At 41.4% G+C, this 14,445-nt stretch overlaps 1 protein-coding gene across 8 annotated transcripts in view; it reads left to right on the top strand.

The window, feature by feature from the left end:
- Positions 1–14,445, top strand: part of SIL1 (SIL1 nucleotide exchange factor) — a 324,841-nt gene that overhangs the window by 163,435 nt on the left and 146,961 nt on the right. For all 8 annotated transcript variants that reach the window (XM_064276851.1, XM_064276819.1, XM_064276836.1 and 5 more), the window contains one exon: positions 10,559–10,679. In XM_064276851.1, coding sequence (XP_064132921.1) covers positions 10,559–10,679 — 121 coding nt within the window. The remainder of the gene's footprint in view (positions 1–10,558; positions 10,680–14,445) is intronic.

The raw sequence follows: 14,445 nt of genomic DNA, 5'->3' as shown, positions 1-14,445 counted from the left end.
TCCAGGCGTTTGACTTCTTTTCCCTGCTTTTTCTGTTATTGATTTCTGCTTTTATGGCCTTTCGGTCAGAGAAGATGCTTTGTAATACTTCGATGTTTTGGATTCTGCTAAGGCTTGCTTTATGACCTAATACGTGGTCTATTCTAGAGAATGTTCCATGTGCGCTAGAAAAGAAAGTGTACTTGGCTGCTGTTGGGTGGAGTGTTCTGAATATGTCTATGAGGTCAAGTTGGTTGATTGTGGCATTTAGATCTTCCTTGTCTTTATTGAGCTTCTTTCTGGATGTTCTGTCCTTCACTGAAAGTGTTGTGTTGAAGTCTCCTACTGTAATTGTAGAGCTGTCTATCTCACTTTCCAGTGCTGATAGTTTGTTTTATGTATCTTGCAGCCCTGTAATTGGGTGCATAAATATTTAATATGGTTATATCCTCCTGGTATGTTGTCCCTTTAATCATTATATAGTGTCCTTCCTTATCCTTTGTGGTGGATTTAATTTTAAAGTCTCTCTTGTCAGAAATTAATATTGCCACTCCTGCTCTTTTTGATTGTTGTTTGCTCGATATATTTTTTTCCATCCTTTGAGTTTTAGTTTGTGTCTCTAAGTCTAAGGTGTGTCTCTTATATAGGCAGCATATAGATGGATAATGTTTTTTTTTTAATCCATTCTGCCACTCTCTGTCCCTTTATTGATGCATTTAGTCCATTGAGCATCATTATGGGTAGGTATGAATTTAGTGCTATCATTTTGATGTCTCTTTTTGTGTGTTTTTGACTGTTTCTTTTTCCCACTTAATATTTTGTGCTGAGTAGTTTATATATTGTCTTTTCCTCTCATCTGTTGTTGTTGATTTTGTTTCTGCTGAGTCTCTATTTTTTTCTTGTATTTATTTTGATGTGTAGGATAGTTTGTCTCCTTTGTGATTACCTTAATATTTACCCATGTTTCTAAATTTAAACCTAACTTTTATTTGTTAATATGACCTTGTCTACCTCTCTATATGAAAGAGCTATGACTACATTTCTTATAAAAAATTCTTAGTTCCTCTTTATTGTTTTAATGTTGTCTTCTTTTACATAGTAACATCACTGTTTCCCTGTTTTGAGCGTTTTTTTTTTAAACTTGATTTATTTTTGTGATTTCCCTATTTGCATTGACATCTGATTGTTGTATCCAGTGTTCTACTCTTTGGTTGATACCTGATATTACTGGTTTTCTAACCAAAGAGCTCCCTTTAATATTTCTTGTAGTTTTGGTTTGGTTTCCAGAGATTCCCTAAAGTTCTGTTTATCTGGAAATGTCCTAATTTCACCTTCATATTTGAGAGACACTTTTGCTGGATATATGATTCTTGGCTGGCAATTTTTTTCCTTCAGTGCTTTATTTAAGTCATCCCATCACTGTCTTGCCTGCATGGTTTCTGCTGAGTCGTCTGAGCTTTTTCTTACTGACTCTCCTTTGTAGGTGAATTTTCCTTTATCCCTAGCTGCTCTTAAAATTCCCTCTTTATCTTTGATTTTGTCAAGTTGGATCATAATAGTCTTGGTGACTTTCTTTTAACATCTACCTTATGTGGAGTTCAGTGAGTGTCTTGGATAGATATCTTCTCATCTTTCATGATATCAGGGAAGTTTTCTGCCAAGAAATCTTCTACAATTCTCACTGTATTTTCTGTTATCCCTCCCCATTCTGGTACTCCAATCACTCGTATGTTATTTCTCTTGATAGAGCTCCACGTGATTCTTAAGGTTTCTTCATTTTTTTAAATTCTTTTATCTGATTTTTCTTCAAATATATTAGTGCCAAGTGCTTTATCTTCAAGTTCACCAGTTCTGCCTTCTACTTGCTCAAGTGTGCTCTTCTGACTTTATCGAGTTGTCTAATTCTGTAATTTTATTGTCAGTCTTCTGAATTTGTGATTGCTGTCTGTCTGTGAATTCTTCTAGCTTATTAAATTTTTTGTTATGTTCCTGAATAACCTTTTTAATTCCTTCAACTTCTTTATCTGTGAGGTCCTTGGCTTGTTCTGCATATTGCCAGATCCTGTTCCTGATCCCGTTCCCTTTCGTGATGTCTTAAAGAGTTCTGTATATTAATCTTTCGTATTCTGCATCCAGTAATTCCAGAAAGGTACTTTGATCTAGAATATCCCTTGGTTCTTTGTTTTGAGAGCTTGTTGAAGCGATCATGATCTGTTTCTTTATGTGGATTGGTAATGACTGTTGTCTCTGAGTCATCTGTAAGTTATCGTATTAGTTTATTTTATGTTTGCTTACTGTATCCTAGCTTCTTGCTTTGTTTTGTTTTGATATGCCCAAATGGGTTGCCTGAGTAAGGTAGCTTGATTATTTTCTCCTTTGAAGCTCTGACGTCCTGTCACCAGACAGCTAGAGCTGTTATCAGATATATCAGGTAGGAGTCCATTCTCTTTTCTTGTATGGATTTGGCTTAGGTGTCCAGGTAGCTGCTCATCAAGTGTGTGGTTCAGGCTCTGTCCTACAGTCTTAGAGAGGCAGGGGTGGTTGGGGTAGGTATCGGTATCTGGTTGCAGCAGAGGGCCATGCTCTGAACAAGGCAGGGGACTGGGAATCATCCCCCAAGTGTCTCTGAGGGAAGTGCGTCCCTCTTCCCTAGAGCATACAGGTGGGTGGGTTCTGCAGACAGACCGTTGGCACCTGATGTTTTTGGTTATAAGTACTGGGAGGTACCAGTTATCCTTAGACCTCTGTCGTGGGTGGCTGGGTGACCTGAGTGGAGCCACCAGTCCTTAGGCCCCTGATGTGGGTAGGTGAGGACCTTGTTTAATAGGCAAAGTGGTGTCAAAGATCAAACACCTTCTTCTCCACTGCACAGCTGAAACAGTCGTAGTCTGCCAACAAGTGCCTATTCTCCTGAAATAGGCCCACACAGGTCTATGCAGGGGGGGGGGAAAGGTACTCAAAGTCCACGGACTGTTTATGCCTGGACAAGAGCTGCTTCTGTCCTGAGCTCCCCTGGTTAGTGGAGCTGGCAAATTATCTTTTCCCCCAGTTGCGAATTCATCCTTCTCTAAGGCTGGGAGGATGGCTCTAGGTGCTCAACTGGGTATGTCTTAGGCCCAGGGAAATCAACAGCCACTGAAGCTGGCTGGGAGGGAAGGGGGGTGTGGTAAAATATACGCAAGTACTTAGCTTTTGCCGAGAGCACCGTTCTTCTCTGGCTCTGGTGGTGTGAGTAGGTTGTGCGGCTGGCTGTTTCTCCCTGAGGAAACTGCGGCTGAACACTAGTACTAGCCCACCGCAGCTGCTCCCGGGAATGGTGCCTGAGCATTCCTGGCAATCCAGGTCTGGTAACTCCTCTCCACTTCTGAACCGTCTCTTCCTCCTCTTGCTGCTCAGTCCATTTTCTAACTTTACCTTTGATGTTCAGGGCTCCTAGCTTGTCATAAGTATAATCGTTTCACTTGTTTTTTCAGGTCTTTGTTGTACAAGGGTTCGCCGGAAGTGTCTGTCTATTCAGCCATCTTGGCCCCACCTATCTTTTGATTTCTTGACTGCTGCTTCAATGGGTGTTGTTTGTGGATCCAAGTAAAATGAAATCCTTGACAACTTCAGTCTTTTCTCTGTTTATCATGATGTTGCTTATTGGTCCAGTTGTGAGAATTTTTGTTTTCTTTAGTTGAGGCGAAATCCATAGTGAAGGCTGTGGTCTTTGATCTTCATCAGTAAATACTTCACGTCCCCTTCATGTTCGGCAAGAAAGGTTGTGTTATGTGCTTAACGCAGGTTGTTCATGAGTCTTTCTCCAATCCTGATGCCCCATTCTTCTTCATATAGTCCAGCTTCTTGTATCATTTGCTCAGCATACAGATTCAATAGGTATGGTGAAATGATACAACCCTAACACACGCCTTTCCTGACTTTAAACCACTCAGTATTCTCTTGTTCTGTCTGAACAACTGCTTCTTGATCTATGTACAGGTTCCTCGTGAGCACAATGAAGGGATCTGGAATCTACATTCTTCACAATGTAATCCATAATTTTTTATGAACCACACAGTCAAATGCCTTTGCATAGTTAATAAAACATAGGTAAAAATCCTTCTGGTATTCTCTGCTTTCAGCCAGAATCCGACTAACGTCAGCAGTGATATCAGTTGTTCCACGTCCTCCTCTGAGTCTGGCTTGAATTTCTGGCAGTTCCCTGTTGATGTACTGCTGGAACTGTTTTTGAATGATCTTCAGCAAAGTTTTTCTCATGTGTGATATTGATATTGTTCCATAATTTCTGCATTTTGTTCGATCATCTTTCTTTGGAATGGGCACAAATATGGATCTCTTCCAGTTAGTTGGCCGGGTAGCTGTCTTCCAGATTTCTCGGCATGGCCGAGTGAGCACTTCTAGCAGTGCATCCATTTGTTGAAACATCTCAGTTGGTCTTCTGTCAATTCCTGTAGCCTCGTTTTTCACAAATGCCTTCGGTGCAGCTTGGAATTCTTCATTCAGTACCATCAGTTCTTGATAATATGCTACCTCCTGAAAGGGCTGAAGGCCTATCAGTTCTTTTTGGTACAGCGATTCTGTATATTCCTTCCATCTTATTTTTAATGCTTCCTGCATTACTCAATATTTTGTTCATAGACTCCTTCAGAATTGCAGCTTGAAGTGTGAATTTTTTCTTCAGTCTTTCAGACTTGAGAAATGCCAAGCATGTTCTTCCTGTTTGGTTTTCTAACTCTAGGTCTTTGCACATCTCATTATAATGCTTCACTTTGTCTTCTGGAGCTGTCCTTTGAAATCTTCGGTTCACCTCTTTTACTTCATCATTTCTTCCATTAGCTTTTGCTACTCTGCATTTAAGAACATGTTTCAGAGTCTCTTCTGACATCCATTTTTGTCTTTTCTTTCTTTCCTGTCTTTTTAGTGACCTTTTCCATTCTTCATGTATAATGTCTTTGATGTCATCCCACAACTTGTCTGGTCTTCAGTCATTAGTGTTGAGTGTATCAGATCTCTTCTTGATGGTCTTCAAATTCAGATGGGATATATTCAAGTTTGTATATTGGCTCTTCCAAACTTGTTTTAATTTTCTTCAGCTTCAACTTGGACATGCATATGAGCAGTTGATGGTCTGTTCCATAGTTGACCCCTGGCCTTATTCTGACTGATGATATTGAGCTTCTCCATCATCTCTTTCTGCATATGTAGTCAGTGTGATTCCTGTGCTTTCCATCTGGTGATGTCCACCTGTATACTCTCTGTTTATGTTGCTGAGAAAAAGTATTTGCAATGAATAAGATATTCTGTCACCAAGACCATATTTTCTGACTACTGATCCTTCATCTTTCTTTCCAACTTTTGCATTTCAATTACTGGTAATTATCAATGCATCTTGATTGTATGTTTGTTTAATTCCAGACTGCAGAAGTTGATAAAAATCTTCAGTTTCCTCATATTTGCCATTAGTGGTTGGTGAATAATTTTGAATAATAGTCATATTAACTGGTCTTCCTTGTTGTATGGATATTATCCCATCACTGACAGCATTGTACTTGAGGATGGTTCTTGAAATGTTCTTTTTGGTGATAAATGCTGTGGCTTTCCTCTTCAATTTGTCATTCCCGGCATAGTAGACCATATGATTGTCTGATTCAAAATGGCCAATACCAGTCCATTTCAGTTCACTGATGCCTAGGATATTTCTTTTTTGACAACCTCCAGTTTTCCTAGATTCATACTTTGTATGTTCCACATTGCAATTACTGATGGATGTTTGCAGCTGTTCTCATTTTGAGTCATGCCACATCAGCAAATGAAGGTCCTAAAATCTTTACTCCGTCCATGTCATTAAGGTAGACTCTACTCTGAGGAGGCAGCTCTCCCTCAGTCGTATTTTGAGTGCCTTCTGATCTGAGGGGCTCATCTTCTGGCACTGTTTCAGACAACTTTCCACGGTGTTTATAAGGTTTTCACTGGCCAGTTTTTTCAGAAGTAGACCGCTGGGTACTTCGTTTTATTTTGTCTTAGTCTGTACACTCCACTGAAACCAGTCCACCACGGGTGACCCTGCTGGTATTTGAAATACAGGTGCCATAGTTTCCAGCATCTCAGTAATGCCCAAGCCACTGCAGTCCAACAAACTGACATATTTGTGGTGGGTTAATTTCTAAGTTTTGATAATTGCATTACAGTTGTGTAGATGTTAACATTGAGGAAAACTGTATGAGGGATATATGGAAACTCCTGTGCTGTATTTGCAATTTTTGTATAAGTTTAAAGATAGTTCAAAGGGGAAAGTGAAAAGCAACCAAAAACTCATTTATTGTTCACATATCTTGCCAATCAGCTGGACTTGGTCCTGATCTGTGATTTGGGTCCAGGTTTGCTTCATGCGTCTCTAGCGCTTATTGGACCAGAAGGCTAGTGGTGGCATGTTCTTCTCATGGTGATGGCAGAAGCTCAAGAGACAAGCCAACCATGCAAACACATTTCAAACCTCAGTTTGTGGCATATTTACTAGCATCTCATAGGTCAAAGCATGTCACAAGCCACCCCAAAGTCAAGTGGCAGGAAAGTACACACTCCCTCTAGCAGGAGGAATTGCAAAGTCACATGGCAGAGAGTATAGAAGAAAATTGGGAACAAGGATGAGATCAAACACGGATTTTTTTCCCCTAGGAAGAGCATAAGGTTTTTACCTGGTTCTTGGGCTGTGATTAAAGTCAGTGACAGAGAGTCTCAGTGGAGGTCAAAACTCAAGCATGATGTCACCTTACCTAATGTGAATAAGTTGTCTTCCGACTGGGACACTCATCCTTGGGATCTACCCCTACAGGAGTCAGTGACGGGAAGACAGACATTGTAGGCTTTGTCGGCCTGTTTTCCTTTCTGGATCCCTATCTTATTTTCTGCCTGTCCCCTTGCCTTCCACCCCTCAATCCTTGACTCTTTACCTTTAGCTGCGTGTGTGTTGTGACTTCTCTTTGCTACTGCTCTTCCCTAGTGTTCCTGCCCTTGAGGCCTTGAAGGATGCAGGTCAGATGACACATTCTCTATAACTTGGCTCTTTTCCCACTGGGGTGGAAACATTTGAAATACTGTATTTTCTGCTGCCTCTGCTGTTGCTGCTACCATGGCTGGTTTCGTATATTTTAAATGAGCACAACCTGAATTTTAAGTTAATGGTATTGTGGCTGCTCTTGCCCCCTGTGGTGGCTTATGTGAAGGGAGTAATTTTGGAATTTTCCCCAAATAAAATTAATTGATTCACATAAGATCTTAGTCTCTTCCTTGGCCAGCTTAGCACAGTATAACCTGTTATGTTCTGAAGCTTATAATCTCATATACTTTTTTCTTTTCCATTTCTCTTTGACCGAAAGTCTGTAAAATCAAGATGCTATTATTGCTAGCATTAATACTGCTACTACTAAAAACAACTATTACTATGACTGTTAATTATTATGAATCTACCTGCCCTATTGAAAATCCTTATTGGCCTTTTCAGAGCTATTAAAAGCACACATCCCTACATCAACTAGAATTTTCTCTCTTTCATTTTCAGTTTTTCACTCAACAAATTACTACTGAGGGTTTACTATATGCTAGACTGTGTGAGAGGCCCTGGGGATAAAATGGTGAGCATTCATGTAACCTAGATAAATATGAAAACTAAAATAAAGCCACTGACTGTGGTCAGGACTTGGAAGAAATGTTTCATTATGCTATGAAAGCCTTTGGAGGGGTGCGAGCTGTTCTGGTCTAGGTAGATTGAGGATGCCTCTCAGAGGAATCTTAGCTGGGATTGGGAGGATGAGGAGATAGAGGCTGGGTTTGGAAAGAGCATACTGGACAAAGGAAACTGCAGGTGAAACAGCCTCATGGTGGGAGGGAGCATGGTTCTTTCAGGGAGTGGGAAAAGGCCAGTGTGGCCTAGATTGTGGGGAGTGAAGGGTGGACAAGGCTTAAGAGGCAGGCAGGGACTGGATACTGCTAGGCCTCATCAGCTGGGGTGAGGATTTTTATCTTTATTCTAAGAACAGTAGAAAATCATTAAAGACTTTGAAGCAATGGAATAACGTGGTCAGATTTGTATTTTGGAAAAAAAAAATCATTTATTAGAAAAAACAGCATGGTTAAGAGCGACTAGGGGTGGCCAGTTGGGAGGCTATTGCAGTATCCAGAAGAGTGATTGTGATGGCCTGGACAGGAGCAGTGATGGGGAAGATGGAGAGAAGGGGATGCATGTAACAGAAATAGCAAGAAAAATCGACAGGTTTTGGATATAGACTGGGTATGGGTGATGGTGGTGTTTCGTCAGTTTGGGTCTCTTGAGGTAAGGCCACCTACCCCCCTCACAATGCTAAAGAGGCTACCTTTTGCTTCATAATTATAAGAATAGGATAGAAATTGCCAGTTCTTTGTTCTTGGAAACCCTGGTGGCATAGTGGTTAAGTGCTACAGCTGCTAACCAGAAGGTCAGCAATTCGAATCCGCTAGGTGCTTCTTGGAAAGCTGTGGGGCAGTTCTTCTCTGTCTTATAGGGAAGCTATGGGTCCGAATTGTCTCGACAGCAACGGGTTGTTGTTCTTGCCAGTATTTGGCCTCACTTCCTCCTGGAACCAGCTTCCTCAGCTGTTAGCTTTATTTTGCTACTTGAGCTTGGGCTTCATGATGCCACACTACCCTAGCAGCCTCCCCACAGCCCTTCCAATTCTGCCAGCCTCTTCTGCTTGCCTCCTGAATGCGGCCTCTCAGTTTCTGTGTCCGAGCCTAGGCACAGGGGCCTCCCTCTGTTTGGGATTCCTTTTTTCCAAGTCTGGGTCTCATTTTTTGCCTCATTTAACCTCCAACATAACTTATTCAAGAGGTTTTCCAGAGAAGGATTTCCACACTCCACTCTGGACATATTTTTAATCGTTGCAGCATTTTGGATGGATTTTGGATCAGAAGAAAGATCCCATGTGCGCATGTAGTTATACACTGGAAGTTCCCATTTTATTTCACCAAGGATACAAAAACTCCCCACTGAAATGGGGTAGCAGGAAAAGAAAAAGCATGTCTTGGGTGGTGTTTCCCTGGCTCTGTGCCTCTCTGATGGGAGTACAGTGGCTGGTGAAGCTCTGAGTTCACTGGGATCTTGAATTAAGAAAACTATTGAATCCTTGTTACATCATTGCCCTTTTATACTCAGAGTTTCCTGATGGTTCATGAGAATCTGTGATATGCTGTTCCATGGAAGAAGTTTTTTTAGATTGCCATCCTTTTTTGGTTCTTGAATCAAACTTAGCACCAGCAAGGCGATGCCATCCTCAGGCAGGAGAAAGCTGAGTCAATGCTCAGGGGTCAGAGCAGTATCTCTGCTTCTAGATTTCCTGTCTTCAGTCAGTGAAGAGCCTTTTCCCTGAAACTCTGTATCCTTGTTACCATTCACTTTTGTCTTTGTATTTCTAGTGCTTACCACAGTGGCTGGTGTATAGTAGCTGCTCGGTAAATATCATCTGCATGAATGAATGAATAAGTGTAACATTCCTTTTGTAGTAGGTGATCTTGCGCAGTTGCTTTTTAACCATCCTTGGGTAATTGTGTGCAGTTGTGTATATGAGTATCTCATTCACTCATGACTCTTGTTTTCCCTGTTAGTGGATCAGCTCCTCTGAGACAGGTCGGTGTTGGTTTTTAATTTTTGTTGGTTCCAGTCCTGGCCTCCTTGGCTTGCTGCATCCTCCTGCCTTCCAGGCTCTGTCTTCTTCCTTCTCATAAAAGTTAAGTGCCACAAATTTTTGTGCCAAGCTCTGGCCTGGGGCAGAGGAAATAAAGAAGGAAGAGACAGAGTCCCTGTGCTCAAGGAGGAGAGAGCTGGATTAAACAGATGAGAGTGGTGAAGTGTAAGCATGCTGGCATGGCAGGCTGTCTGGGATTCTGTGGGACCCAGGGGAGGGGGAGGAAGGTGTGATGGAGGAGGCAGTAATACAGCTGCGTCCTGAAGAATGAGTAGGTATTTACCAGGGTGCTGTAAGTACATAGCAAAAAGGTTTATTTGCTCAATTTAAAGAAAACATGTTGTTGTTGTTGTTGTTAGTTGCCCTCAAGTCATTTCCAACTCCTGGTGATCCCATGTGTTACAGAGTAGAACTGTTCTATAGGGTTTTCTTGGTTGTAATCTGAATAAAAGCAAATTGCCAGGCCTTTTCTTCCATGGTACAGCTGGGTGGGTTCAAACTGCCAACCTTCAGGTTAGCAGTCAAGCAAAAACTGCCACATAGGGGCCTTAGGATAGCTTAAATATGCAGGTTCTGATGAGGAGGCATTGGTCTCTGGGTTCAAGTGTGGATCCCCTTGCCTACCTTGCCTCATTGCCTTATTAGATGTGGACTAGCAAAGGGAGTATATGTGAATGGTGTGTGTGTGTAGCAGAGAGAGAAGAAAAGAGAGATGGATGGGTGAATTAAGGAGGGAAGTGAACACAGCAGAGTCTGGTCTTCATGAACTAATAAGTCCTCTTGGCCTTTTCGCCAGCCATTTCATCCCAGTGCCCCACCAGGGACCCTGCACTTCATGAGCCTTCTCTCTTCTTGTCTTTTAGGTCAGGCCGTCCCTGCAGGATCTCACGTGCGGCTGAATCTCCAGACTGGGGCAAGAGAAGTGAAACTCCAATATGAGGACAAATTCCGAAATAATTTGAAAAGGTCGAAAAAAGGCAAAAGGTACAGTGTCATCCCTAGGGACTGGGAGGGTAAGTGATGGCATCGATTCTGTAATACTGAAAGTAATGACGATGTAATGTTTCTTCCCCAGATTCATGCAATTTTTTTTTTTTTTAATTTGAAATTTAACAGCCTAGAATTTGTAATAAATCTGTCAGGGTTTTATGGAAGTTTACTTCTACAGTCTTTGGAAAGAAACAGTTTGCAAAGCAAATTGATATGTTAAAAAAGGCTGTAGGGGGAATGCTTAACCTGCTTTAAAAATGAAGCTATTTTTCCCAGTACTTTAAGAGCAACCCATTTGAATCCGAACAATTAATGTGCTGATTACAGATGAGTCATCTATTCATTAAAACAGGCCTGTTAGGCTTCTGCTTTGCAGTAATACTTCCTTGGTGAACAATAAAATTGCATTTTAAAGTCTTTAATTCAGACTAACTTTTCTTCCTGTTAGTCCATATTAAAACAGGCTTTCTTATGGTATAAAAGTAGAGGCCATTGCAGTGCTCCAATGGTTAGAGGTTCCAGTTTAGATTATTTGATTTTGGAGAATTCACTGTCTCTATTTTTCTGTCCTTTGCCTTGAATTAACAAGCTTTCTCTGCTTAGTATTTGATTTGTGCATGAGAGGAGAAAGAGGTTGAGGTATGGGCTTACAGGGGCTGCTGGACGTGTGTGATTTTGAAGGTTGTCATAAATACTAGCCATGAAGTTTCTAACACAGGGGCCAGCAAACTCTGCCTGTTTTTGTATGACCCATGAGCTAAGTTGGTTTTTACATTTACTAATGGTTTGAAAAATAAAAAGAATATTTCATGACTTATGAGAATCATATAAAATTTAGGTTTCAGTGTCCATAAATAAAGTTTTATTGACTTATAGCCACGTAATTCATTTACAGATTGTGGCTGCTTTCTTGCTACAGTGGCAGAGTTGAGTAGTTGGGAAAGAGAAGCCATAAGGCCCTCAAAACCTAAAATATCATCTGGCCATTACAGATAGTTTGTAAATCCCTGTTCTTGTACATGTAAGTTCTGCATGGATTGAGTGGGGTTAGTGTGTTACTCAGTCCTTTGATTTTTGTTATTTAAAGAACGCTTTTAGTTAGATAGGATGCATCCTAAAATTAGAAGGGACCCTAGAGATCCAGTTCTTAATCTGAGTCTTTTTGACGATTAAAAAAAAAAATTTTTGACGATACACCTGACAAAAAGGTTATTCAGCTGTCCATGCACCTCTTCAGTCAGGTAGCACTCACAACCCCACAAAGCAGCCTGCTCAGATTTGGGCAGTTTTCACTGTTAGAAAATTCTGCTTTATTTTTAGAGAGAGGCATTTGGCTTCCTTGCAGTCTCCTCAAACTAGGAAGAATCTTTCATCTTCCTCCCTGTCTCCAGATAAGCCTGTACCTGGAGTGGCCCATGTCATAGGATTATTCCTTTCTCACAGCCATCTAAGAAAGAATCAAACGTCACTCTCCTAGCCCTTGCCAACCTCTCTTCATCCCCAGCATACATATATACACATATTTCACTGTCTCAAAGTATGTTTAGGAAGTCTTTGTCACATTTAAACCAAGTCTTACTTTCTAAATTAAAAAAAAAAAAAAAAAGTATTTTTTTCTTGGTTTACAAATACTTAAATTAGGAACTTGATTAGAGTTTCTTGTTGATTTTTATACGGTTGGATATTACTTCTCTAATACCTGATCATCAGTAGAAGTTTACTGCCTTGTCTGTTGCTCACATCTTTTTAGAGCAGAAAGCAGAGCCATCTATGTGGTTTGTAGTAGACCCACCATAAGGAAGAAATATTTGTCCCCACTCCTGCCTCTTTACTTTTCTCCTTCGGAATTTTTCTGAGAGTTCTGCACTGGAATGGCCTCCAGGATATTCTGGACCTGCCTTCTTCCTTCTCAGTGTTTACAGCGAGTGGCAAATCTGTCTGAACAGAAGCCCAAAGGGCATTGACAAAGTGGTGTGGGTGTTCAGCGCTGTGAGTTCAGAGAGTCTCTGGCTGCCTTTGGCAGCAACTCCCCCCCCCGCCCCGCCCCGCCCCAGGGTGGACCTCATCCTGTGCTTCTCTAATTCCACTCCCCAGTGTCTTCTCAGCTCTTTATGACTGGAATGAGAACAGAGGCCTAAGTATGTTGGCCAGTCCCCTGAAATTGTTACAGTATTTTGCTTACCTGTTTGTTCTGTTTTGGGGACAAGATCCACAGCTTCCACCAGATTGTCAAAGAATTTGGTGATCCCCCAAAAAGTACTAGGTTAGAGAGAGATAGAGATAATACATTAAGCCTAATCCATAACAGCCTCTTCATTGGTCCTGCTGGATGTGTGGCTGTCCATTCTGCTACCTTGAGCTACAGTGCCTATGGGCACTATGGCCTCGGACAGGATCCCTGACCCTGGCTTGTCCTAGAGGCTTCTTCTGGCACTGCCTGACCTCAGTGCGTATTTGGCTCGTTTCAGCAGGTTTTCCACTTGCTATTTATGTTTTTGGCATTGCCATCCTCACTGGTTTTAGGTAATCATCCCCCTATGCTTAGAGGAGCCCGGGTGGTGAAGTGGTTAAGAGCTCAGGCTGCTAACCAAAAGGTCAGCAGTTCAAATCCACCAGTTGCTGCCTGTAAACCCTATGGGGCAGTTCTACTCTGTCCTATAGGGTTCCTATGAGTCTGAATCGACTCCACAACAACCACATGCTTAGAAAACTGAAGTATGAACTACACTGAAGTTGTCCCATCTTGGATTGTGCACTTACCAAGGTACAATATGGTATAGTGGTTAGGGGGGTAGGCAAGGATAGAGCCACTTACTTGCTCTGTTTATTCATTTCACAGAGACCTATTGAGTGTTCATATGCCAGGCACTGGGAATACAGTAGTAAACAAAATAAACAATAGGTCATCCTCACAGAGGCTGGCAGACAAAAAACAGACAGGTAAAGAAACACACAAATAATATAATTACAGATTGTGATAAGTGCTAAGGAAGAAATAAACAAGGTGATGAGTCCCTGGAGAAGGCCACTTTAGATAGGATAGTTTGGGAAGTTTTCATCAAGATGATGTTTGAGCTGAGATCTGAAGAAGGAAGATGATTTAGCTATCCAGAGGGTTAGGTTTATAAGCTTAGGGTTAAGTATTTTAGGCAGAGGAAACAAGATGAACCCCTGGCTTTGTCAAGGAAGAGTTTTCATTGTGTTTGAGAAACAAAAATGATCAAGGTGACTAGAGACTAGGAGAAGGAAAGAGACTGATAGGAGATGAGTTTGGAGAGGTAGATAGGGGGCATATCGTGTGGAGTTTTAAGGAACATGTTGAGTGTACTTCACATAATTTTAAGTGCGGTGGAAAGCCATCGGAGGATTTTATGCAGGAGAATGATTTGCTTTAATGATCTTGGGAAAGATCATTTTAGTTGTTATGTGTGTGGAAAACAGATTGAAGGTGGACCAAAAAGGAAGCACAGAGGCAATTAGGATGTCATTTAAGTAGACCAGGGATGACATAATGGCCTAGTCTAGGATGTCACAGTGGAAAGTGGATGGATTTGGAGATTTAATTTTGTGGTAGAACCTACAGGACTTGTTTATGATTTAGATGTAGAAGTTGAGACAAACGGGGTAGTAAGAGTAAAGCCTCTTGGTCTCAACCCACCTGGAGCAAAGGAAAATGAAGAATGCAAGGTAATTATGAGCCCAAGAGGCAGAAAGGGCCACATAAAGCAGAGACTGCATTAGCCTGGGACCAGAAGAACTG

This window comes from Loxodonta africana, chromosome 2 (assembly GCF_030014295.1).
Source record: "Loxodonta africana isolate mLoxAfr1 chromosome 2, mLoxAfr1.hap2, whole genome shotgun sequence".
In the NCBI taxonomy this organism is placed as follows: domain Eukaryota; kingdom Metazoa; phylum Chordata; class Mammalia; order Proboscidea; family Elephantidae; genus Loxodonta; species Loxodonta africana.
Note: the sequence above shows the minus strand (reverse complement) of the source record. Positions and strands in the feature narration are given on the sequence as shown.